This window comes from Ambystoma mexicanum, chromosome 14 (genome assembly GCF_040938575.1).
Source record: "Ambystoma mexicanum isolate Mex_15411 chromosome 14, UKY_AmexF1_1, whole genome shotgun sequence".
Classification (NCBI taxonomy): domain Eukaryota; kingdom Metazoa; phylum Chordata; class Amphibia; order Caudata; family Ambystomatidae; genus Ambystoma; species Ambystoma mexicanum.
The window spans coordinates 309,587,111-309,610,347 of NC_090940.1; the positions used below are offsets into that span (position 1 = coordinate 309,587,111).

The 23,237-nt window shown below is 44.9% G+C and overlaps 1 protein-coding gene across 5 annotated transcripts in view; it reads right to left on the reverse strand.

The window, feature by feature from the left end:
* DGLUCY (D-glutamate cyclase) overlaps positions 1 to 23,237 on the reverse strand; it is an 847,613-nt gene that overhangs the window by 82,263 nt on the left and 742,113 nt on the right. For all 5 annotated transcript variants that reach the window (XM_069637445.1, XM_069637447.1, XM_069637446.1 and 2 more), the window contains exon 9: positions 21,303 to 21,402. In XM_069637445.1, the coding sequence (XP_069493546.1) occupies positions 21,303 to 21,402 (100 nt within the window). The remainder of the gene's footprint in view (positions 1 to 21,302; positions 21,403 to 23,237) is intronic.

The window sequence follows — 23,237 nt, forward strand, 5'->3', positions numbered from 1 at the left end:
GGAATAGATACCTAAGGGGACCTCAAAATAAATTACATAAATGTAAAGTGAAGGTTACTAAAAGCCGTGGACATGCTCACTTCAAGGTGTCAATAATGGGAACGAAAGTGGTGGATGAACAGAAAAACGTCCTGTTGAGTTTAAAGAACAATATTTGCAGTAGCCTAAAATGAAAGCATGAATTATAAATAAAATGCAATATAAGAAGTAAAGACCCGAAGGTCTGGAGATGAATATGAGAATCCATAAAGCAGTCGATCGTCAATAACGAAGGTTACATGTAAGTAAAAATGTCTCAAAGAGATGGATCGCATAGACACATACTTCGGTCCCGACAAGCACAATTTAATTTGAGTCCTCAACGCGGTGTACAGAGAGGTACTGGCAAGGAGCAGTTATAAAGAGAACTCTGAAAAAAGTACGAAATAGGGATTAGTATGGGTAATTTGGAGAGGGTCCCTGGTGTTAGAGGGTAGGACGGAGCAACATACCTGCATTCGCATTAGCGTATAGCAACGCTTGACTATGGGTGTATGGTGGGGCATCCGTCTCCATGGAAATGCCAGGCACCATTTTGAAAAAGTTTAAGCAGTGAGAGCGAATCATGAAAGAAGATGGACTGAGCAATAACAAATGCCCGTTCCTAAAGTTTCACCATCTTGGAGTGGTGTAGGCTCAAACGTATCCTGTTAAGTTCATCAACGTAACGATCAATAGTAATAAGCTAAGAAGATCTATGTCGTACAAAGCTTGAAAAGCCAATGAGTAGGTTCGAATTGGTGAGTATAATAAGTGGATGAAGTGCTAAAAAAAACGAGACTAAGAGATAATGAACTGTAAAGAGACGCGCTAGAGCTCTTGCAACCAAAATGACAATGGTCATAACGATTTATAGAATATATGTAAAATATAAAATATATATAAAATGGGATAAATAAAAGGAGAACTAAGGACAAACCCGAAACAAGTAGAGTAAATGGGGGTGTAGACATAGGCTTAAGAGAAAATAGGCACCGGGTTACACCATGACAACTCACATGTGTCTAGTGTGTCCATTAGTTTGGTAGTTCAAAATCGTTATCGAGTGAACGATTCACTGAGCTCATTGAAATAAATAAAGAGGTTACATCATGGAAAACCATGTGTGTGCTGTGTGTATGGTAAGTAAATTAAGTCAATATGTAGTGACTATTGGATAAATAATCAATGATGTATGTAAGATTTAGTTCCAAGGAAATAACTGGATTACTCACATACGTCCAATGTGTTGAATACGTTAATATCCTAAAGAATGTCAAAGTGATAATCGAGTGAACGCTTACGTGAACTCATTGAACTATATTAAGCGGTTACACCATGGTAGACCATGTGTGACCTGTGTATGTAGTAAGCAAATTAGGTCAATGCGTAGTGACTATTGAATAAACAGAGGGTAAAACAAGAATGTTAGTTAATGTAAAAAGACACACCAGAAGAAGCAATTCAATGAGCACTCTTCATTTAATCCCCTCGTTCACTCGATAAATATTTTGAACTACCACACTAATGGACACACTAGACACATATGAGTCATCATGGTGTAACCCAGTGCCTATTGTCTCTTAAGCGTACGTCTACTCCCCCATTTACCCTACTTGATTCAGGTTTGTCCTTGGTTCCCCTTTTATTTATCCCCATTTTATATATATTTTATATTTTATATATATTCTATAAATCGTTATGACCATTGTCATTTTTGTCACAAGAGCTCTAGAGCAGCTCTTTAAAGTTCATTATCTCTTAGTCTCGCTTTTTTTAGCACTTCATCCACTTATTATATTCACTGCTTCGAACGTACTCATTGGCTTTTCAAGCTTTGTGCGACATGGATCTCCTTAGCTTATTACTATTGATTGTTACGATGATGAACTTAACAGGATACTTTTGAGCCTACACCACTCCAAGATGGTGCCACTATAGGAACGGGCATTTGTTATTGCTCAGTCCCTCTTCTTTCATGATTCGCCATCACTATTTAAACTTTTCCAAAATAGCGCCCGGCATTTCTGTGGAGATGGATGCCCCACCTGTAGCCAAGCGTTGCTATACGCTAATGCGAATGCAGGTATGTTGCTCCGTCCTACCCTCTAACACCAGGGATCCTCTCCAAATTACCCATACTAATCCCTATTTCGTACCTTTTTGACAGTTCTCGTTATAACTGCTCCTAGCCAGTACTCTCTCTACACCGCGCTGAGGAACCAAATTAACAACTCAACTCTGTTGAATTGTGCTTGTCCGGACCGGGGTACGTGTCTATGCGATCCATCTCTTTGAGACATTTTTACTTACATGTACCCTTCGTTATTGATGATCGACTGCTTTACGGATTCTCATATTCATCTCTATACCTTCGGGTCTTTACTTCTTATATTGCATTTTATTTAACTTTCATGTTTTCATTTTAGGCTACTGCAAATATTGTTCTTTAAGCTCAGCAGGACGTTTTACTGTTCACCCACCACTTTCGTTCCCATTATTGACATGAGTACAGTTGGCAGCATTCTCACCTTGAGGTGAGCATGTCCAAGGCTTTTAATAACCCTCGCTTTACTTATATGTAATTTATTTTGAGGTCCCCTTAGGTATCTATACCTGATCTGCTCTCGTACATCTCATCCTTTATTTCCTCTTAACCCCGTATATGTCTTAGGTGATTTCTGGATCTCTTTGCATTCATAATCACTGTATTTCACTTTTTAGATCTGGCTTCCTCTGCTGTACCGGCCTCCTATCTGGTAAATTTGCATTCTCCCCTATGCATTCTCCGCTTCTATGTGAATAACGAAACCACTGCAATGGCCGATTTTGGCGTCCTTTATGAGGATTGGAATCTTACCTGATTCAAGTTGATATGCAACACTAGATCATTTCTTCCCTAAACATTTTTTGAGACCCATTTTCCTGGTTTATCCAGAATGGCTACATGTTGTAACTCTGTTAGTGTATCTAAACACAGAAATAGTTTTCAATTGTATTCAAAAAATTGTAGCCGGTTGATCACCATTTTGTAGGTGTATTTTTAGCCATCTTTGTCTATGTATGGATCATTAAATGATACATTTAATGTAGATGATGATGTAATCCCTAGAACATGGGAAAGGGTGCTATCTATACAGCATTTATCAGTTATTTGAAATATTGTGAATAACGAACTGTAGAAATGTACTGACTCCAATGTCTAAAATTTCTGGTTACTGATGTTTATGGACAATTAATTCTTATATGCATACAGTTATGACGACATGACTACTTATTTGCCTTACTCGTCATGATTGAGTTTCTGACTAAGTTTTTCAATGTAACTTTCCTTTAACAGTCCGTTAAGGCCTTTGAAGAAGAGGATAGATTCCTCGAAACGCGTCGCCACAAAGAACAGACTATTATCTTTGCTTTGCTTTGTACTCTGTAAATCAAAGACTATATTTTTTTTGTATAAGAACTGATTTGCTGTGAATATTTGTATTTGATTAACATGATCATTGAAATCTATACCTAGTGCTTTCTAAACAATATCAAATGGTTTTACCAGTATTAGATAGTGTGCAAGGGACGGGAGGATTCCTATGTTGAATCTTCTTTTCCTTGTTTGACTTATGTGGCGATTTTGTGCCAATATCTTAGTTCCTTCCCCGCACCTTGAATACTCTCTTTAAGTATTCCAATACATTTGTTAAATGTTAAAGGTATTTGTACCGTGTACCGTCACCAATGGAATTGGTCCCCAGGCGCTCTGCCGGATCTGCAAACGATAAGGGGGGATGGGTTAGTAAGGTGAAGAAGGAGTAGGATAGTGAGAGGAGTGGTGTTCTGTTGGCAGCTTCAACTCGGTATACACCGGGTGCTGAGCTTTGGTGCGGGTATTGGATCAGTGTCAGTCCGTGTGTGCTGTTGCTCCGGTTTATGTGTCGTTGCAGTGTTGTGAAGTGCGTGCGGCTTGTGGTGCGAGAGATGGTTGTGTGAGTTTTTGAATGAGATAAGTATGCAGAGTTTGAGGTTATATTGGTTAGTGGGTTACCTGACCTTTTGCATGCAAACATTCACAGCCTTATCTGGATGCGGTGCAGGCTGGTGTTCACCCTTCTGAGTGTGGCACATGCTAACATTCACGTTTCGTCTAGGCGCGGGCATGCTATCCTTCAGTCAAAATCCTATCTAGATGTGACCAGGCTAATGTTCGCAATTCTATCTAAGTGTGGGCATGCTAATATTCACAGTTCCCAATAATTTGGGTACAAAAAAAACAGCTGATACAACCGCTAATTTCTGATTTTGGAAAGTAGCAGAACATTTGGAAATGCTACCCCCTGGATGAGGAGAATGACTTGAAAGTGATCCGGGAGTAGTTGTGTTTCTATGAGCACTAAAGGTACACTTCTTTGACACAGCAAACAATAGAAAGGGGGCCCAGTTTAAATCCAAAAGGGATGCAAGGATGAAAGAAATGGGCTCTTTGGCCATCAAAGCTGGGTAATGCCCCAGGGCCGCCCAAGGCGAGGCCATGTAACTGTTGTTACATGGCAGCAGGCGTGAGAGAGGGGCACAGCCTTCCTCCAAGGTCAGTGCCCCTCTCTGTCTCTCAGATAAGGGAGACAGCCAGCAGGGTCTGGGACATGAAAGGCAGGAAGGGTGAGGTAATAAATACCTCACCCTTCCAGAAGGATATATGGGTGCAGTGCACCGGGGAGACCCTGGATGCCTAGGCAGGTTAGTCAGTCGCAGGCTGGCCTTGGGGGGTTGGTGCACAGCCCCCCCACACAGTACAAAGAATAAGGCCCTCTTGGGTCTATATAAGGAGCTGAAGCAGCTCCTAAAACACAAAGGCCCTCATTACAACCCCGGCGCCAAACCATGGTGCTATTAACACCATGGTTGGTGCCGGTGTTGTAACGAGTCGGCCATGGTGGAATGGGGAAATACCGCCCCATTCCAAGGTTGGCGGGGCGGTATTTCCCCATTTCACCATGGCCCTTCCCCATTCCCATTTTCGCCCCATAGGGCTAAATGGGACTGGGGAAGGCGCTAAGTACGGTACCGCAAATTGCGGTACCGTAATTAGCACAGAGGTCCCTTTGCGGCACCCCACCCCAACGGCTGGTAAAACCAGCCGTTAAGGTCGGGTCCCGCAAAGGGACCTTGTAATCAGCCGTTACGGGTTTAACAGCGCCGACACCTTTTACGGCGCTGTTAAACCCTTAACGCCAGGGTTGTAATGACCCCAAAACTGTTTTGTGGACCCTGCACGGGGACCCAAACAGTAACTGGGAAGTTCACATTTGTGAATTTGTGATTCACATTTGTGAATCTTTTTCTGAAATATAGGAGTGCACCATTGTTTTCCCCTCCCTGCTGCTTTAAACAGACTTATTTGAAGTGTAGAACCCTCAAACAAAGATCTAAAAATTGGCTGTGCCGATATAAAAACATGTAAATTCAAAAAGACTCTGAAAATATGTTAAGGGCTTTAGAGTCCAAGAATTCATCAGCTTTTTGAAAAATCTTAAACGATAATTCTATCTTACAAGCAGCATCGCTAATTAACCCCATCTCAAAGACGCGGTCGGTAGAGCACTTTCAACAGACATTCTCTATGGGACAGTGACTATGTATCCTTGTAATATCTCCCATCTTTTACCTGCACATTACCATTTGATTTGGGAGACATGCTTAGCCTTATTCGCAAGAGTAAAAACGTGCGTGCACCAGGCCCCGATGAGTTATGTAATGTCACCCTGAAGGGCAATTCTGTCCTTTGGGCTGACATTCTCTCAGTCATTTATTCATATATTTTAAGATCTCGAGGATTGTCCACCTCTTGGTAAACTTCTATAGTGGTTCCAATTTTTGAAAGGGGTGATCCATTAAATCCCCGTAACTATTGACCCATAGCCCTACTTAATGTTCATAGTAAGGTTTTTGCTTCTTTGGTGTGGGTTTATCTGCATACATTGGCAAAGGATAGTGCAAAATTCGATCATTTTTAATCTGGTTTTATGAAGGGTTCGGGAATATCCTTGAATGTTTTCTTGTTCAACATTTTCAAGGAACAAGCCCTTTGAAAAGGTGTGGTGCTGTATGTTGTCTTCGTTGATTTTACACTGGTCTTCAACAGTGTCAACAGATCCCTATTGTGGAATAAGCTGCTAAAGTGGGGCTGTTCCCCATACCTGGCAGACATTCTTCAATCGCTCCATCAAGACACCACTGTACGTGCCAGATTTAATAAGGAAGGCTTGTTATCTCCACTAGTGCCCACAGAGCGTAGGTTGAAACAAGGATGTGTTTTAGCACCAATCCTTTTCAACTTGTTCATTGCTGATTTGGGGTTGGCCTTGACCAAAGCAAGGTATTTTTCCCTCACTTGGGTTCCACTCCTGTGAGATGGCGAGTATATGCAAACAATCTGGTTCTTTTGGACCAGACTCCCATTGGGCTCCAACGCCAGCTCAATGAGTTTCAACTTGATGTCAAAAGCAATGATCTATCACTTAATACGGCCAAAACAAAGATCTTGGTCACGAAACCATAAAAAAAGAGCTAAAATCTGCTAATTTGACATTTAAATTGTGTGTCCTTAGAAGTGGTCTTGTTTTTCACCTATTTAGGCTTTACAATCTCCAAAGGAGCCTTCAATGCAAACTTGATTACTGTATTGAAGCAGAGGACAGCACAGTTAGCTTCTCAATCTTGCTTGATTAATAGAAATTTCAGTCGCTTCTCTTATTTACCTATTTTGCAGTTCTACAAGCTGGAAACCGTCCTCATTTAAACATATGGGTTGTAAATTCTTCTAGCCAGCTCTATTTTCCCTTGGGTGACACTAGAGGGGTTCTTCTGGAGAAGAGTTTTTCATTTACAGGGTGCTGTTCCGGCTCTTATACTTTCTTTGAGATCAATGGTAAATTGGAAAACTCACTCTTTGTTTGGAAAATTCTTAATGATGGAAAGGGAGTTTCCTGTATGTAGTACTGAATGATCTTTTCAATAGGACCATGATTTGATATGATATATGTTATTTATAACGCGCTTAATACCCAGAGGTTTCTAAGCGCGGGCCCGGGGATCGAACCTGTGTTGCTCCGTGTTGTCTTGCTTCCAAGCCAAGCATGCTGCCCCTGAGCTATCCTCCCGAGACAATGATGGCTTGGAAGGAGTGGTATCTTGACATGCTAACTTCTATTGAGGCCTCTACTGACATGCTTCTGTTCCCTCCCACCTTCCCGCAACCCCACCAGTTTTGGTTCCCAACGTGACCTTTGAAATACCATATGCACCAGAGCGCATTTAAAACTGTGATCAGGATCTATGTGCCCCATCTTGCTCTGCGCTCCAGTGCTGACTGGCCACAGGTGATTGGAAATTCATATTGTGAGAGTGTATCTTCATTTTTCTGGGCTTCCCTTAGTCCATTTGTTTTGGTCTCCTGTTACCTCCCTCCACCTCCCGCCCTCCTTGTAACCCCATTGGTTTTGGTTCCCAATGCTACCTTTTGCTTTGAAATACTGTACACACCAGAGCGCATTTAAAACTGTGAGCAGAGGCTTTGTGCCCCATCTTGCTCTGCGCTCCATCGCTGACTGATCACAGGTGATTGGAATTTCGTATTGTGCAAATGTATTTTTGTTTTTCTGGGCTTCCCTCTGTCCGTCTGTTTTGGTCTCCTTTTACTTCCCTCCACCTCTCGTACTCCCTCCCTGTGATTGGTCTGTTTCACCCTTGAAGCGCTTTTCAACTGGTTGTGCTAGGGCAGCCTTGCCCAGGCAGCCGTCGGCTCAGGGCCAGAGGCAAAGGGCAGCTCTCTCAAAGCAGCTCCACTCTGTGTTCGCCAGGGAAGCCTGCAGCAGTTAACCAGCAGCGACTGATAAGGTAAGGGTGGTCTGGGCGAGGAGTACAGCCATTACTGTACTCCAGTAAAACCCTGCCACTCTTATTACATAATATATCATATGCCTGCATGCATTTACCTAAATTGTATATGATAGTTATGATTTTATTTTAGGCAATTGTGTCTATTTGCTGTATTTTGCAATTAGTCTGATTGTGTAAGTTAGCCATATCTTGCTTTTAGCCCAACTGCATTAGTCAGTCATATCTTGCATTCAGCCAAATTGTGTACAGTGGCCATGCTTTGCATGTATCCTAATTGTGTGAAGTAGCCTTATTTGGCATTTAATCTTATTTGTATAAGGTAGACTATCACATTTAGGAGGTCCGATTACACTGCCGAAGAAAAGACTCAAGGTGCCATTTGCTGTGCCAAAGTCAAATGCAAGTGTTTCCTTTGCTGTTGACAAAGTTAGCCCTAGGCATTTGTTGTTCGTTCTACGAAAGTTAAATCTAGGTATTTCTGAAGCAGTGCCAAAGTTAAAACTGAGTCTGTCCTTGTTGTCCATTTGTGTTACTCAGCCATATTTTGCATTTAGCCTGATTGTGTAAGGTAGCCTTACCTTGCTTTTAGCCCATTTGTATTAATCAGCAATATCTCGCATTTAGCCCATATGTGTCTGAATTCAATATTCCCTTCAAACACATTTTAAATTCCAATTAGATTGTTTGAGTGCTAGTATGTGATAATAGAGTGTTTATTAATTGGTGACTGTTTCTATATAATTTCTTTTAAGCATTGTTTTGTTCTTGTCTGCTGTTTTACATCTAGTTTTTATTTTGGTGTGATGAGTAGCAGAAGGGGTTCCCTTTTAGACAAGTCAAAATTTTTACAGGTGTTCACGCCCTCTGTTTCCGGTCTAAGTCCCTTTCCCTTTTGATGAGCTTTGATATAAACTTAATATACATTTGATATAAAAAGGATATAAAAAATGGTTTATATCGATCTTTACATTTCATTTTGTTATACATTATAAAACTATATATTCACAAATGTCACCATTTTTTTTATTTTGATATTAAAAACATTTTTTGATGTCAAATTTCAATATAAAAAAACGATATATTTTTGTTATCAAAACATGTTGATATCTAAACATTTGGATATCAAAAAAATTGTGATATACAAATATCCGATATTTTGATAACAAAACATTTTGATATCCCAAAAATTTATTATGATATAAAAATGACCAATATTTTAATATCATAATTTTTTTATTTTTGATATGTAAAAATAATATAAAGTTTATTTAAAATCTGTCCTACAAATATATTAAATCTATATAAAATGATGACATGATTAAGGTCCAATCCACTCCCGCGTCATCACCGTGTCACCAAACCCTAACACACCGTCTAACTCCTCACAACTCACTTTGCCCTCGACCAAGCAACAGTGCACACGCGCTCCCCGATATTAAAAACATTTTGATATACACTTTATATCAAACCGTATCAGGGTACACAAACACACTTTATATATCCGTTTATATAAAACAGATATCAAATCGATATAAAATTTAATATCGAAACATTTTGATATAAAAAATTAATTGATATGAAAGTTCATATCAAAAAGAAATCAAACCCATATCAAAAATGGGTGGTGATAAGGAGAACCAGGGGGCATTCCCACCTGTCAAAAATGTAACATTGGATTCCAAGATGGCTGCCATGACCATAACACAGTGAGAGTGCTCCCACCCGACGATCCATAAAAAGGTGCAATAAGAGATGGACACGCCCCCCTTTCAGGGTGTCTGGCTATGTAAAGGACCATCTCCCCGAAAGCAGATATCTGAGGAGGAGCACCGCCAAGTTAAGCGTGGTACGCGGTGCTGCTGGAGGACGTTCCGCCCTGCACCAATATGAGGGATGAGACGGCTCGGTGAGCCCGGGCTTAGTAATGTTGCTGAAATGAGACCCCCCCTCCTCTGGCACACTATCTGACGATGGCAGAAAGGGCGCGTAACCCAGTGGTGCCCGCCTCAAATCACAGGAGTTAGAGCGAAGGTCCCCCACTCGGAGTCAAGCGGAGCCCAGACGTCGGCGGTGGGCGAGCCCAGGTCTATAGTACGGCGGCACCCCAGTCACTACCTACTGCAGGAGCCAGTGGGCGGATGCACTCCCCGCACAAAGGACTTTCCAAGGCACCTGTACTACGCGCTTAAGAAAGGGAACAATCTCCCTCCTTCCCCCCTCAGCATCGCTGTGTCCTGCGAAGGCACAGATACGTTTTCCCTGCTTCCGACAGCCTGATAGGATAAACGAGTGCTCATTATAACGCAAAGCTGTGGCCATGGGCCCTAAGTCAATTTTCTGCATTATTCTGGTGTCCCGCAGCCAAAGCAGCATCACTTAATTAGTGCGTCCCCTGCACGAAACAGGACAGAACTCTCAAGAAATTGTGGCAAAAAAAGGGGAACGTCCATGGGTGACGATCAGACCCAGATTGATCAGCCAGGGTCGGAGGGGTCCCAACCGCAGTCGAAAGGGCATGTGGTCAATAGTGAAGTGTTTCAGCAATGTTTCAAAGCGTTTAGTGACCAGATGACAGAAACATTACAAACGCAGCTGAGCCTAATCAAAACAGAACTAACCCAATCCCTGCAAGAAGTCAAGGGGGATATTGCGTAACTAGGAGACAGGGTTGACTCAATCGAAAATGCTATCCAAGAACTAACCGAGCATCTGCAAAAGATTGATGCATTAGCAAACCAGTTAGCAATCGCCACACACAATCTTGAGCTCCAATCTGAGGACCTTGAGAATCACTCAAGGACAGCTAACATAAGGGTCAAGGGACTAAATGAAAGCATGAACGATCCAGACCTTCAAGAGACAATGCAACAAGTGTTCACGGACCTGCTGAGGCTAGATGAAGGGGGTGGGATACCCATTGACAGGGTACATCAAGCAGGCCCAATGAGAGCAGAACCAGGTGCCAGACCAAATGGTAATGGCGCTACAAAGATACGATCAAAAGGAGGCGATCCTACAAGCGGCAAGGAAAGCGACCCCTATAAAAGTCAATGGCACCGAAATCCAGCAATTTCAGGACTTGGCCAAAACTACTCTGGTGAAAAGGGGGCAGATGGGTCCAGTGACCAGGGCTTTGTCCGAACCCCCGATTCGATATATTTGGACCTTTCCATTTGGGATGGTCTTCACGTGGGAGGGCCACCAACATCATATGACCACACTAGAGGAAGGGTTTAGGATCCTGAACATTGGGAAAGAGGGGGCTGAGTCCCTGGGAGGGAGACCCAGGAGGCCCCCAGCGATCGGATGGAAGAGAACTCCTAGGAATGGAGGAAAGTGCGAGAATCTACAGCAAAGAAAAAGCCTCCACGCGGTCCTGATTGTCAACGGTCTAAGTCTCCAGTCCAAATGAGAGACTAAGTATAATAAAAGGGGCATGCAAGTTTTACACGGAAGGGGGTGACCCAGGGAGGTGATAGGCATTTACCTCGAGGGGGACCCTTGGATAAGGGGGATCGACAGGGGAAGTGGAAGGGATGGTCCCAGTACTTGGAATCGGGAGAGGGCAAGGGAATTGCTCGACCCGCACTATTGTTCTCTGGGTGTTTAACAAGACTTTGGCCCCATGACTGGGAACATGGGAGGAGGAAGGTGTGTTGAGTTTAGCCAGAGGGGTGGAGGTGGTGGGGGGGAGGAGGAGGGCTCCAGAGGGAGTGGGATCGCTGCATTTTAGAAGCACCCAGGGCAAAAATAGGGATGTGTAGTAAACAGGAGATTTGCTTGCTTTCACTGAATGTCAGGGGGTTGAATACACCAGTCAAAAGGCGAAAGGTCGAGGGTTTCTTGCAAAAGGTGAAACACGAAATAGTGACTTTCCAGGAGACCCACATCTGTAAGAAAGATAAGCACAAATTGAGGATTAGAGGCTACCCCCATGTGCTGCAGGCGAATAATAGGGGTGAGACGGGAGGGGTCCTCAATGCTTTCAGGGATCTTGCAGACTTGGGAATAAAAGGGACAATGATTGAAAAAGAAGGTAGATTTCTCTTCGTCCTTATTTAATGAGAGGCAAACCGTTTCCAATTGCCACAGTGTACGCCCCTAACATGGGACAGGACAGTTTTCTACAGGGGGTGTTGGAGAATGACGGGACAGCTCATTGTAACTGGGTATTTTAACATTGCATGCAACCCGAATGTGTATAGAAGCGCTCGCACGACCTCCACAGTTAATGGCCCAACCCAAAGGTTGCGTGCCAGTATGACCCGATTAACTTAGTCCACGTTTTGCATGAATCACAAGGGGGGTAGGCGGCTAAAGGGTATACGTTTTATTCCCATGTTCATAGAACATTCTCAAGGATTGATTATATCCGAGTCTCCGCGAAGCTACTGGGACAGGTACGGAATATGGAACTGAGGCCCAAAACACTGTCGGATCATGCTGCCTTGCTGCTAGAACTTCAGTGGAAGGGGGGGTCTGGGATGTGGCTGTGGCAATTCCCCAGAGACCTGCTGCGGGACGGGGTGATCTGTAACGAACTGCAGGACTCTATCCGAGACATTTGTGATAGAAACAAGACCCCAGCACTGCAAAAACATGTAATAAGGGATGCTTTTAAAGCGTCTATACGGGGGGAATTTATAGCAAGAAAAGCACTGTGGGACAAGCAGGAAAAGGCTTTACAGGAAGATTTGGAACAACGCTTAATGGGGTGATGGCTAGAATGGAAACAGACAAAGGGGTATTGCTCAGGAAAGAATAGACCAAAGTGAAAGGCAGAGCTTGGAGGGAGAGATCACAGTGGACGAGGTTCGGGCTGCGATCCTAGCCCAACAGTTAAACAAGGCCCCTGGCCCTGATGGATTCCCGGCACTGTTTTTCAAGATACTCTGACCCCCTGATGATGGCATCTCTCTTTAACTCCTTCTCGACTTCGGGGCACATCTCCCGGACTATGGAGGAGGCGAAAGTGGTTCTATTCCCCAAACCTAATAAGGATAAAACTCAGTGTGGTTTGCATCAACCTATTGCGCTTATAAATTTAGATGCAAAAAACTTCACTAAAATACTAGCGACTAGGCTGGACAAAATAATCTCTGGGTTGATTCATCCAGATCAAGCAGACTTCATCAGGGGGAGACAAATGTTTGATAAGGCGAATCTGTCACCTAATAGAAAAAGTAAATAAGATGGGCTTTCGGCAGGGTTATTGGCCCCGGACGCAGAGAAGGCCTTCGACCATGTAGAGTGGTTATTTCTGTTCCTTGCCCTGGAGGCTATGGTGTTTGATCCGGGTTTTCTCCGTTTGATCAAAGCCAGCAATGGGTCACCAGTGTTAAGGTTAGCCATAAATGGGCATATCTCCCAGACTGTACAGGTGTCGAGGGGGTACCAGACAGGGCTGCCCGTTATCCCAGGTGTTATATGCAATATATCTAGATCCTTGGTGAACCAGGATCAGACAAGAGACAGGGATTAAAGGTGTTGTATTCGGTGGGGAGGAACATAAGGTGATGGCCTTCGCGGATGATCTATTGGTGACACTACACCTCACTCCCGATGTTGTCGACACATTTGGGGGAATTTGGCGGGGTGGCGGGTTTGAAGATCAATACCCAAAAATCTGAACTAATGGTCCTACAGGGGGATGGGGCACCAACTTCTTACCTAATAGACACGGGTAGTTTGTGCGGTCAGATGGAGGCCTCAGATACGTGAGGGTATCGATAACTGAGTCCCTAGATAATATGTATCAGGCAAATGACCCCCCTGTTCTGCATAAGATAAAGAAATGGCTGGAAGAACGTGGCCCGCTCAATATCTCATGGATGGGCCGGATTAATGTTATCAAAATTATAGTTTTACCCTGAGTACTACACTACTTTCAGGCCCTCCCCCTGGTGGTTGCTCAGAAGTTTTTCAGCACCCTGAATAGATTGGTGGGACACTTCATCTGACAAGGGAAGAATCCACGAGTGGCATGATGGCTCCAAATTTTCAAACATATTTTCAAGCAGACCAGTAAAGGGTCATACGAGAATGGCTTAGTGAGAACCCTGGCAAGATATGGCGACGGGTGGACAGGGTGGTGGTAGTCATACCCCGGGATGATTTTTTCTGGTGCCCAAAAGCGAACAGACCCCCCAATATGTATAGAAGCCGGATAACGGCCCTAGTAGGAGATACATGGGATGTCGTGGTTAAGAGTATAGGTATTACAACCTTCCCGTCCCCATTTACTCCCTTGCTGCGTAACCCCCAATTCACTCTGGGGTTGGAGAAAGGAGCATTTACCAGGTGGGAAGAAGCAGGTGGCCGGCAAGGGATATGATGGCAGGGCAGCAGGTCATGTCGTTTCAGCAATGGAAACAATCCATCAGGCTCCGGGAAGAGGATAGGCTTCGGTATGCACAGCTAAGACATTGGTTATTAACCCTGGGTATGAAACAATCTATAATTAGGGAACTCGCACCACTAGAAAAATATTTGCTTAAGAATTCTCGAGATCGTCAGATGATAAGCAAAGTATATAAAATGTTCTACACCCCGCGGCCGAGACACAATGGAACTACATGAAACAGTGGGCAGATATATTACCCCCTCCAATCTCTGAAGAGCAATGGTGGGAAGTCTGGTAGAGAATTCCAAAGTTAATGAGGGGTTTGCAGTTCCGGGAAATGTGGATGAGGGTATTAGTGTAGTGGCATCTGACGCCAAAGAAATTGCATACATTTTACCCCTCTGTGCCCCGGGCATACTGGCGAGGCTGTAACAGCCTGTATGGGTGCTTGTTTGAGAGTGTGCTGATTTGGGGGGGTGGGGGGTTCGGGTCTGTATGGGTGCATGTTTGTGTGTGTGCTGAGTTGGGGGGTTCGGGTCTGTATGGGTGCAGTGGTGTAACACAAAATGTGGGGGCCCCCCTGCGAGCCATGCGGAGGGGGCCCCCCAACTCGGCAACAAATCACGGGTTGCGCCACACTCTGGGCCGGCCTAGACTGTCACGCTTGCACAATACGCATGAACGTGCTGCTGAAGGGGTATGCCGCACACTGCACTAGGAAAAAGATATAAATTTGTGTTTTAATGCAATATACAGCACACTTTCCGAGATAAATTGGCTATAAAGCCAGAGTGTTTGCAATTGTTTTGTAATGTAACACAATCCAATACATGCAAGTCACCAACAGTGCACAGGAACATTAATGCTTCCAACTGGCTGCACAATGTAGACCAGTGTAAACACGTAATAACATTATAGTACAGAATGCCAGGCCGCATTTAGACATACCTAGACTGTTTTCAGCAAAATGCCAGTCAAAGCAATAACACTCATCAAGAAGAGAGCACACAATAAAGCATGTGTCTCCATGGCCTCGAACAACACGGCCAAACTCTTTAAAATCTGCAAGGAACTGGTCAATCCTGTTGTGGTCTATACCTCTTCTGTTCCCTCCCATGCCCTCTGTACAGCTCTGGCCTCTCATTTCTCTGCTAAATCTCAGGACATCCTGTCCTCTATGTCCTCTTTCTCTCTCGGCCCATTTTGGCCATCTCTTCTCTCCTCCTCCTTTTTCCTCTTTCTCTCTGACAACACCTGACGAGGTTTCTAGACAAGTCCGATCTATGAAAGTGTCGTCCAAACAGGTGCTCCGCTGCTCCTCCAGAACCATCAAAGCCCATATTGACACCCTCGCTCCAGCCTTGGCCGATTTCTGTAATCACTCTTTCGCCACTGCAATGTTCCCCTCTCCCTTTGAGCAATCCCTTGTGCACCCACTCCTCAAGAAGCAGTCTGCTGATCCTATCTGCTGGAAAACTATCGCTCAATCTCCACCTTTCCTGAGCAAACTCTTGGAAAAGCTTGCCATCTCCCAGCTTACTCTCCACACTGAATCTGTTGGTTGTCTCCATGACCATCAGTCTGGCTTCAGAGCTGCCAGAGGCATGGAAACTGCTCTCCTTAACACCTGTGCTGCTCTCTAACCTTGATTCCAGCATTCCTTCTATTCTCATCCTTCATCTTTCCTCTGTTTTCGACAGGGTCAACATCCCCATCCTGATCAATTGACTCTGTGAGAACCTGGGCATCACAGATCAGACCCTAGAGTGACTGACCTACTTCCACTTGGACCACCACTCTGCTCCCAGGTCGATCGTGGTCCCATTCTCTCCGCCACCTCTCTCTACCTGTGGCATTCCCCAGGGCTCTATCCTCTCACGCTGGTTTTTCAACCTCTACTTGGCCACTTTGGCCTCCCTGATCTCTACCTTATCCTCTAACTTTCAGTGTTGTGCGGATGACTCAGCTTTCCTTCAGGCTCCCCTCATCCTCCTCTCCTCTCTTGCTCATTCCTGACTGTCTATCCACGATTCAGGATTGGTGCGCCTCCAACAATCTCTGCCTTAATGCCAGTAAGACAGATATCCTTCTCATTGGGACCCTTGCCACTGTGTTTCCTCTCTCACTATAGCAGACCACCTTGGGCCCTCTTCCTTTGCCTTCCTGCGAGGCAAAAAACCTTGGTGTCATCTTCAACGCCACACTCTCTTTCTCTCCTAACATCTCGGACATCACCAAGAAGTCCCACTACCAGCTGCTCCTCCTCAAAGGGACTCTTCCCTTTCTCACTCTCCACCAGAAGCTCACTGTCTCTAAGCTGGACTACTGCAACAGCCACTTTCTCAATCTGTCTTCCTCTAGTCTCCGTCATCTGCAAATCATCCAGAACAGGACTGCAAGACTTAGCCTTTGCCTCAAGCCCTGGGATTGTATTTCTCCAGCCCTGAAATCTCTCCACTGGCTGCAAGGATCAAGTTCAAGAACCTTTGCATTGCCCACAAGGCTTTCTGGGGCCAGTGCCAACACTAAATCCAATGCTCTCTTCCAAAATACCTTCTTTCTCTAACCCTTCACTCAGCTACCTCCAACTCTCTAAGGCTTAGACATTTCTCCAGGCAGAGAGTGGGGGTAGACCTCTCTCCTCTGCTGGTGCCTCCAACTGGAATGGCCTCCCTGCCCCTCTCAAACTTGAGGCGGACAACCTGAAGTTTCGGAAGCAGCTAAAAGCTTTCCTGTTCTCTGCTGCTTTCGCTCTCTCTCCCCCCCCTGCTGACCTACCTGACCTACCTGTCTGCTGTACTGACTGGCTGCTTGGCTACCCTCAGAGTCTCTCTGAGTCCAGGCTCTTTCTTGATTGGTCACCCTTGCAATGCCTCCGGGCCTATCATGCACTTAGGGGCTGTAACTGTAACCCTGCAGTCCATTGTTCTCCTTGCACAACCAATAGCTGCTCTGCCCTGGCTGCACTTACTGAGAGCATTGCTGCCCTGTTTTCCCCTCCCCTCTCACTTGCACTTCCCTGCTCCCTTTTCCCTTGCACTTCTCGTTCTCACAATGACACAAGGCCTAGTGAGATCGTTTGTCTTGTCCTCCCTCTATCATCCCTCCCTTGTGTACACTTGTGTACAGGCGCATTATAAATGACTTGAATCACATCATATCATTTTATCACAGATGCCCAGAAAAATATACAATGCCGCAGTAAGAAATGGCTAGACTGGCAGCACCCAAATGCCAATCTAGCCAGGTAATTAAAGTTAGCAGGACTACTTTATCAGAAATGTCCAGTTAAAAGAAAGTCATACCAAACTGAGGAATGACTAGACTGGCTAAATCAAAATGCCTCTCTAGCCACTAATACCACATATCATGCCTGCTTAGCCTGGACATGGACAACCATTATGATTTATCACACAATCCTGCCCACCCACACATCCACTCTCCCTCCCACCCACCACCCCAACCTCCACAATCAGCTCCTTGGCCCAGAAATACCTCTGCATCCCTCTTCCTTGTCCCAGAGCTTTCGTATGAGGCTCCTTGCCTCATAGGTAAGTACTGGGATGAGGAACAGTGGGACTAGGAGTGATGAAGATTACAGGTAGCTAAATCAGGCATTACCTCCATGTACCTCTACCTCTTCCCAGTACTTTTGTATGAGGCAGAGTGCCTCAAACACACGTACTGCCTCGTATATAAGTACTGGGACGAGGAAGAATAGGGCTAGGAGTAAGCAAGGCATTAAACACAAGTAGTAGTGCAACACCATTGAGTTGACTGGGCTTCAGCACTACCCCCCCCTGACATTTTGGGCTATATTGACTCAACTTGGCTAACATTTAGAGCAGTTGCCAGACCGAACAGGACACACATTTTAAACGGCACCTGGTTTTTGCTGTTAACAAGAACCCAGCAATTACCAACGTAAAGCATTTCACTGTTAGTACCTGCATTCAAATTCCACATTGTTTAGGCGATTGAAATCGTGATGTGGGTTTAGTACTTGCATGCCAGGGGAGTGATTGGAAGGGTAGAGAGGGAACAGGAGACTTATAGGAGAGAGTTAACTGCTTGTAACATTGAATCTGCACTAGAATAGTCTCATTAAAATGCGTAAATAATTTGGATGCGCCCACACAAATAAGTTTCCCCTTCCCCACCGCATGTGAAGTTAGCGCCTCTCCCAACATTTGAAGGGTTAGCCCCCCCGAAATGAAGGTTTTCTTGTGCCCCTGTACACAAGCACACACACCATTCACCTTATACACACCCAGTCATCCACACATTTATGTGTGCACCCTTTCACCATGCAGGCACACCCCCACTGCCACCCATACATTTAAGTGTGCACCCTTATCCCATACACACACAGGCAGCCGGCTATACATTTGAGTGTGCACCCTTTCACCATAGACTCATACACGCACACCTCATGGAGTTGAGGGGGGGCCCTATTACTTAAAAAAGAAATTGGGGCTCATTACGGGTCCAGCGGTAACTGTGCCGGTGCTACCGGCGGGTTGCCGCCAGACCCATAAAAAATTACTATGGCCTGACTTCCCGGTGCCACCGTGCTATTTCAAGTCCGGCGGCTGGGAAATCAGGTGCCGGTAATTTTGTTAAACCCCAGACTCCACGGGAATGGGGACACAGAAGCACCTGCACCATTGTTAACGGTGCCGGTGCTTCCGTGACAGGTCTGCCTACCGTGGCTGCTGTGCCTGGCAGGGTCAGACCTGTCGGGCACGGCAGCCCCACAAGGCAGACCTGTAATATGCCGGTCCGGAAACAACAGTGCCTGTAAGCTTACCAGCACCGTTGTTTCCGGACCGGCATGGTCAGAATGAGCCCCATTGTTTCTTTTTTAAGTCACTATAACTTCATTAAGAAATTATTTCAGTTAAGGACCGAACCATAATCAAAATAATTTCTTTATGATGGCTGAGTGGCTTCAAAAACAAACAATTTCTTTTTGAAGGCATAGGGTTCCCCACCGCCTCTCCCCACCCCATGACATGGAGGCCTCCAGCCTAGGGTCTTCCATGTCATGGGTTACGGCGGCCCTCAGACTTCAAAAAGAAAGTTTCTTTTTGTAGTCACTCTGCCTTCATAAAGAAATTATTTCTGTTACAGAAATGTTCTTTATGAATGCAGAGTGAATTTCAAAAGAAACTTTTTTTTTTTTAGAAAAAAAAATATATATTTTTTTTTTACTGGGGCCCCCTCCCTGCCATGTGCTGGTGGGTCCCCCCACACCGCGGGCCCCCCGCACCGCGGGGGCTGCGGGGGCCCCTGTTACGCCAGTGTATGGGTGCATGCTTGAGAGTGTGTGTGCTGAGTTGGGGGGTGGGGGGTTTGGAGTTGGGGAGGTGGGGGTTCGGGTCTTTATGGGTGCATGTTTGTGTGTGTGCTAAGTTGGGGGGTGGGGATTCGGGTCTGTATTGGTGCTGGTTTGTGTGTGCTGATTTGGGGGGTGGGGGGTTTGTTTGGGTGTAAGGGGGCCATGGGGCATAGTGTTTGGTTGGGGGTGAGGGACATGGGGCATAGTGTTTGGTTGGGGGTGAGGGGGCCATGGGGCATAATGTTTGGTTGGGGGTGAGGGGGCCATGGGGCATAGTGTTTGGTTGGGGGTGAGGGACATGGGGCATTGTGTTTGGTTGGGGGTGAGGGACATGGGGCATAGTGTTTGGTTGGGGGTGAGGGGGCCATGGGGCATTGTGTTTGGTTGGGTGTAAGGGGGCCATGGGGCATAGTGTTTGGTTGGGGTGAGGGACATGGGGCATAGTGTTTGGTTGGGGGTGAGGGACATGGGGCATAGTGTTTGGTTGGGGCTGAGGGGGCCATGGGGCATAGTGTTTGGTTGGGGTGAGGGACATGGGGCATAGTGTTTGGTTGGGGGTGAGGGGGACATGGGGCATAGTGTTGCACTCCAAGAGTGAACCCAATAATAAAGCTAAAACAGGCACAGTTAGGAGATGTTCATCTTTGGCTTTTTGAGGAAACCTGACTCAACGAAGGCCATACTCCTCTTGGGCAACCCAAATAGCAAACTGTAGCAGTCCAAAATAACGGCATGTCCAATCTGGGGTCAATAAAATATATATAAGTTAATTAAACAGGCGAGATACAATAACTAAATAGAAATAAATTATAACAATGGAAAATGTGTAGTACAAAATGTAAGTTTGAAATGCAAATAAAAATCGGTACACCTCAAAAACATTATTTTTCCATGTGTTTAGTACAAATTGGGGGTTTAAAAAGCCTCCTGCCACGCCCCGCCTACCACCCCGCCCACATTTACTTTTCGGCCCACTATAGCCCTCATGTAAGGTACTTTCGGCCCTCTGTCAAAATCAGTTGTGCACCCCTGCCTTAGACGATACGTTTTGCAGCAATCTGGGGGAGGGGTGGGGCGACAAGGGCGGAAGTGGGGCAGGGGGGGTTGGGATTGTTAATGTTCAAAAATGTTTAAATGGCAATAAAAATACATTTTGAAAGAAAATTCAAATTGGAAAAAGGGGCCCCCCATAACTACTCTTGAATAGCATCAAATCTGCAGCTCAAGCAAAGTAAGATGCAAAGGCTCTTGACTCACTTAACATAATTCATTTGGCAATTCCTCTTGCCTTTTAATGAGCACAATGGGGAAATGAAAAATAACAGTTCCTTCAGAATCAATCAGGGTGGATGCGACCTTCCTTAAAGCCTGCAGGCCAAGAATCGATCTGCCTACAGTCTTTGTATTTTGACTTAGCAAGACTTGCATTGCTGGAAGTGCTGAATATGTGTCTCTCAATGTGCTTCCCTCTGAATTTACCTTTATATTATAATTCTGCACTCTGACTGCAATTTTGACAAATCGCCATTAGTTATTATCTGGATAGTCTTCATTTAGAATGGTGTCTGTTGTCCTTCAGGCCGTCAACTATAAAATGTCACCCATACACTTACCCAATTGCGTTTTCAGCTCCCTGCACTACTTGCAGAGTTTGAAAGTATAGGGCATGCCATCGTGAAAATAAAAAATTAAAATATATGGTGCATTTACCTGGGCAATTCGGGATTTCCATTGTCACATAGAAACCTTAAGGCAGAGTCTTCAATCTCGTGTTGGTAAAACAGGAGAGGGACCGGAGTCCTAAGAACACCTGAAAGGAAACAGACATAATCACTTTCCTCTGCCTCAGTGTGGTACACAGTTAAGTATGAAACATGGCTGATATGGGCAGTTAAAAGTGCAACGGTGTGATCACATCATACTTCGGGGGTAACTGGCACAGCGTCATTTTTTTAATTGAAAAAAACAAGTTCTGCACTGCCATCGGTTTTCCCATTGGATGCCTCCTTCCATGAAGTGGTCAGTGGACTTTATATTGGAAGATCTGGTTCTTTAAAGCTCAAGTAGGTTTCTTCCTGTTTCGAAGCCCGGCGATGTCCCTAGTTATGTCCTTGGACTAGTGGCATTTGATGTGCAAGGGATAAATGTAAGTTACTCACCTGTTGCGATTCTTGTACTTCCAGTCCTACAACTAGTTGTCCAGGTAGTGATATGTGCATTTACCAATCAGCCGGTGAACCTTACATGGTGATTAGGTGGGTATATGGTGTGGAACTCAACTAGAACTAGATCCCCTAAACTGGAAGTGTACTCCCCTCACAGGCAAATGTCTGATGGGTCGATGGTGACAAATTAATATCTCATTTGACTGCATTGATTGACTAAGCCAGTATAAGCATCTTGAAGAACGGGCTGAAGAGGTGGAGGTTAAAGATGGTGCAGAGGCCTGTCATCCTCCTGAAAGGAGCCGGAATGAAAACCCTGGATGATTTCGTCCTGAGGTATATCACTCTATGCTCCCATACCCTGCAATCCAGTGACTCATCTACGTACAGAAGCATCTAAGGGCAGTCCAGAAAGAGGCTGAGCTGAGAAGTAGAAAAAGAGAAGTAGGGTAGTCACATGTAATCACTTCTTTTAGGAAAATTCTTTGGGAAAATTACGTCTTGATATTTACTTTTGGAGTAATTCTGTGTTGCCATTCATTCAATTATCTATAATACTTTAATTTGAATAATGCTGCTGTTTCTCACATGGCGTCTTCATTTTTTATATTTGTTTTACATTTTTGACAGCAGAGCCATCTCAAACTCACTCCCATTGGCCACTGCCCCCCCTCATTCCACACCCGCTCCAATAATACTATGATTGTCCCCAGTCCATGCCTGTACCCCCCCCCCACACTCTAACCACGTTAAACGTCCTTAACCTCCTATACTGGGTTTACATGTTCTGTCCATTTCTCCCCTGTTCCTTGATCACTTCACTCCCTTCCTTATACGTTATGAATCCGTTTTCAACCCTCTCCCTCCATCTCTCAATTTCTGCTCAATCTTCCCCTCCCCTTCAATGCTACTGTTCTCCAATTTATCAACATATTTACTTAACTTCTGGTGGGTCCGCAGTATTTTCAGCCCAAGGAAGAGCTATCCAGTAAAAGGAAGAGAGAAGGGTCAATACGGTTAAGTTGTTGAGTTTATTTTTTAGTATGAATGTTGCTTCTTTAAGAATGATATTGTAATGGGTATTATTTGAAAACAATTTTCCTAACACAATTGAAGATTGACATTTTATAAGTGAAAATAAGTGTTAAAGGAGGGAGCAAGGAAAGAAGGTGTCTGAGGGACAGGGGGGGTTGGACTCTAAACTCTGGCCCAACAATGACTATACCCTACAGCCATTGAGGATCAGTCGCCAGGCCTGGAAAAATAGATTGTCTACTTACACCAGCACCCACCAGGGTAGGCTTCTTTTGCTCAATGCTGGTTGCGAAGGTGAAGAATACCTCAGAGAACTTCTGATGTTTTCCCCCTCAGGACAAGGAAGGCTCGATCATGGTTGGCACAGCACTGGGTAGCACTTTGAAAACCATGAGTTATCCTTGTGTCACATGTTCTCAGGGGCTTCAAAAATCATGAGAGGTTT